Raw genomic sequence first — 4,177 nt, 5'->3', positions numbered from 1 at the left:
ATACCCTGCCCTGTGGCCCCAGCCAGAACCCTCTCCCCTCCCCCATATCCTGCCCTGTGGCTCCAGCCAGAACCCTCTCCCCTCCACATCCCTACCCCCCACATCCCTGCAGCCAGTGCCCTCCCCCATACATGCCTCTATCTCTGAATGCATGCCTCCACTCTCCTGTACACATTTATCTATTCATCCATCCCTTCAAGTCTTGTCTCTTTCTTTCCCTTCCTGTTTCATTCCCCCTTTTCCCCCCTTCCATGCTGTCCCTTGGGGGTCACCCTTTCTAAGCTCTCCTCTCCCAATCACTCCTCTCCCTTGCACTCCAGGTCTGGCTCGGAGCCCCCCATGGGCGGCTGCTCCATATGGAGTGCGAGCAGATGGGACTAAGAGGGATGGATCCAGTCCAAGGTCATGGAGCTTCACCAGAGAAAAGTGCTTACGGAGGGGCCGAGAGGCGGGCAGGGGGATTGGGTGGGAGCCAGGCAGTGTGCCCCTGGGGTTAGCAAGGAATTAATTGCTCCCCCAGCTTGGCCCTGCTGAGGTGATTTATATCCTGCCAACACAGAGCCCTGAAGAAGCAATTTAGGAGCCTGGCTGCTGTGAGGGAGGCCAAGGGGTCGAGTTGATTGGCTACTTAGCACTCCCTGTGCAGCGTGGGAGCAGGCTGGGACAGCCATGCCCCCCAGAGGGCGCTGTGCTGCAGGGAGCAGGCAGGAGCCCAGTAGGGGGCGCTCTCCCCTCTCAGGCCATGCTGACCCCAGTGCCCCAGCATGATGCTAGGGGCGCTGTGCTGCGGTAAGCTCTGGTTTTCCAATGCGACATAGAGCCAATGTGAACCCTTGTGTTCATTAAATCCTCAGGCATTGAACCTGGTGTCTTGGCAAAATCCCAGATGGGTGAGTCCATTCTGTCTTGCCGCAAAAACTGTTGTTTGAATTTGATACGGGATTTTCCTTCACTATGTGTCCACAGAAGTCAGGCTGTGTTGCTGTGTGGGAGTTAAACAATGCAGCATCCCACCCCAGAAGTGGCTGCATCTCAATGCCAGGCGAGAGATCCCTGTGTGAACAGCCCCCACTTCCCATCCAAAAATGTCTCCCATCCCAACCTTACTTCTCTTCTGAATACACATCTCTAAGTCACCCTCCTCAGCTGTCAGATGGGCACATGAAGGTCTAACCTTAGTTCCTGTGGACACGGGTACCAGGAGCCTGCTGGCAGGCTGAGGTGGATCTGTGGCTGGTTTTTAACCCCTTCTTGGAGTGAAAAAATAATTTGTTTCATTTAGATTTTATAACCTTTGCCATAAAGAGAGGGAGAAAACGGAAAAGCCAGGCCGACAGTGCAGAGTCCAGGTGCTGTTAGGAACAGAGTTATAGAGGTGCTGTGTGTGACACAGGTCTAGTGGGTCAGGGGAGTGTGTGTGCTTGGGGGACATGCTGTGGTGGTGTTAGACTGATCTGAGATGCACCTTCTTCTGGGGTGATGCGGTTGCAAGCAGAGGGAGAGTTTGCTTTGGGCCTAGGGCTGTGTCTGAAGTGCAGAGGAGAGGGGTAGGGAGGCCGTGTGGCCTAGTGGGCACTGGTCTGGGACTCCACTGACCTGGGTTCCATTCCTAGTGCAGCCACTGGCTGCTGGATGACCTTGGGCAGATCACATCTCTGCTCTGTGCCTCAGTTTACCCCTCTGTAAAGTGGGGTTAATGATGCTGACCTGCTCTGTAAAGTACTTTGAAATCTACTGACGAAAATCCCTAGATCAGAGCTACGTATTATTATTGTTTTACACTGAGTTAGGTATGTGATGTAAAATCCTAGGGGAGACAAGGCACTGGAGTTTTCATTATCAGGGTCAATCCTGGTGTGCTGCAGTGTGTGGAGTGTGGGGGCACTCTCCCCTGGCAGTCAGTGCTGACCCCAGTGCGGCACCAGGGGACATTGTGTTGCAGTCTGTGGAGTGGGAGGCTCACTGGGGGGTACTGTCCCCAGGTCGACCAGTGACACTGATGTAAAAATGCCCCGCCGTTTTGCCCAAGACTCTCTAAGTGGAGTCGCTCCTAAGTGCGACGTTACTCCTGGCGAGCCAGGTGTTGGTGCTTGGGCTGAGCTGCCTGTCTGTGGGCTGATTTCATGGCGCAAAAAGCCGTCTCTTCAGGAAATTGTGTTTTCCCGAGCGGGGGATTGTTAGGGAACCAGCCCCCCTGGCCTCCCCCAGTCCCCGTGTCCTGACGGGCTCTGATCGCCGCCACGAACGGCTGGCGCTGACACTAACACGATGATTGCGGGGGCCGGGCACAGGCGAGACAGGCAAATTTGTTTCCTCAGCATCACCAGATGGCAAGTTAATTGTCAGGTGCCAGCAGCAGAGAGGCACTCCCCTCACCAGCGGCGCTGAGCCGGAGGGTGGGGGTGTCCCTGCTGCCAGGGCGATAGCTGCTCGGGGAATGGGAGATGGGGAGTGAGAGCACACTCAGACAGACAGACAGACACATGCACACGTACAGTGACACCACTGCTTGAATTACAGACTCTAGGCCCCCTTACTACCTTTAGGGGCTACCTCGCTTCTACCTGAGGGTCCCTGTACCTGTTTAAATTCAAGCAGGCCCCTTGACAGGCAGGGCCCCCCTCTTTTCTTCCCCATGCTTTGAACACTGAGAGAGACGTGCACAGACACACACAAAATGCTTTAGTGTAGAGCAGCCTAGGGGCTAGCAAGGGGGCCAGGCCTCCTGGGTTCTGTACCAGGCTCTGGGATGGGAGTGGGGTCTAGCACGGGGGGGACTGAGAGCCAGGACTCTTGGGTTCCATCCTTAGCTCTGGCAGGGGAGTGAGGGCTGCTGGATTACAGCAGGGGCAGGCTGGGAGTCTATTTTCAGCTATGCCACTGACTTGAGTGAGTCACTTTTCGTCCCTCATTGCCTCAGTTTCCCCACCCACCCTTTGTCTATTTAGGCTGTGAGCTCTTTGTGATATGGATTGTCTCTCTCTGTAGGTCTGTGCAGTGCTCAGCAAAAAGGGGCCCCCAATTTCGGTTGGGGGATCTGTGCGGCACCTGGCACGATGGGGCCCCGATTACAGTTGAGTCCTCTGGGCTCTTTAAATGAATAATAACGTAGACACAAAATGATGATGATATTTACACACCCCTTGTGCACATTCTCCCTTCTTGCATGCTCTCATCCTGCCTCGTGCACACAGACTCCTTGTGCATCTGCCCCCTTCTCGCACTCTCTGATCCCGCCTTGTGCACACACACTCTGTGTGCTCCTGCCCCCTTTTTACATGTTCTCTAAACCTTGAGTGCACACACCCTCTGTGCACCTGCCCTTCACTCTGTGCCACTTTCTCTCTGTGCAGGGAAGGAGGAATACGTGGCGACCTTCAAGGGCAACGAGTTCTTCTGCTACGACCTGTCCCACAACCCGATCCAGAGCAGCACTGATGAGATCACACTGTCCTTCCGCACCCTGCAGCGCAATGGCCTCATGCTGCACACGGGGAAGTCGGCCGACTACGTCAACCTGTCACTCAAGAGCGGGGCTGTGTGGCTAGTCATCAACCTGGGGTCGGGTGCCTTCGAGGCGCTGGTGGAGCCCGTCAATGGCAAGTTCAATGACAACAACTGGCATGACATCCGGGTGACCCGGAACCTGCGCCAGGTATGCACCAGCGCCAGCTGGGACCCGCGTGGCTGGTTGGGACAGGGGGGGCTTGCACTAGTGATCCTCCCTGGGCAGCGTTGTCTATGGTGTGCCCCCGCTGGCATTGCTGGTGGGCAGGGCCGTAGCAACAAAGAACGTGGCCCCCTTCGAACGGTGGCCCCTTCCGAACATATGTCCGGGCGGGGCCCCTTACAATGCAGAAACTGGAATGCAGTATTTATTTTGCCACTTTTAGGGGCCCCCCTCCGGTCGGAGGGTACGGAGGGCGCTCGCTACGCCTCTGCTGGTGGGATGTGCCCCAGTGATGTTCCCACCAGGGCAGCATTGTCTGTGGTGCGCCTCCACCCCATGGCATTGCTGGGGGGACGTGCCCCCAGTGATGCCCCCCCCAGGGCAGCATTGTCTGTGGTGTCCCCCTGCCCCATGGCATTGCTGGAAGGACATGCCCCAGTGATGTCCCGTCCCCCCCAGGGCAGCATTGTCTGTGGTGCGCCCCCACCCCATGGCATTGCTGGGGGG

General features: G+C 56.5%; 1 protein-coding gene across 11 annotated transcripts in view; it reads left to right on the top strand.

Moving 5' to 3' along the window:
- NRXN2 (neurexin 2) overlaps positions 1–4,177 on the top strand; it is a 305,564-nt gene that overhangs the window by 106,494 nt on the left and 194,893 nt on the right. For all 11 annotated transcript variants that reach the window (XM_026650363.1, XM_026650358.1, XM_026650366.1 and 8 more), the window contains one exon: positions 3,354–3,655. In XM_026650363.1, the coding sequence (XP_026506148.1) occupies positions 3,354–3,655 (302 nt within the window). The remainder of the gene's footprint in view (positions 1–3,353; positions 3,656–4,177) is intronic.

Source organism: Terrapene carolina, unplaced genomic scaffold (assembly GCF_002925995.2).
Source record: "Terrapene carolina triunguis isolate 2854851 unplaced genomic scaffold, T_m_triunguis-2.0 Scaffold89, whole genome shotgun sequence".
NCBI classification, from domain to species: domain Eukaryota; kingdom Metazoa; phylum Chordata; order Testudines; family Emydidae; genus Terrapene; species Terrapene triunguis.
This window is presented reverse-complemented; position numbering and strand designations above follow the sequence as displayed.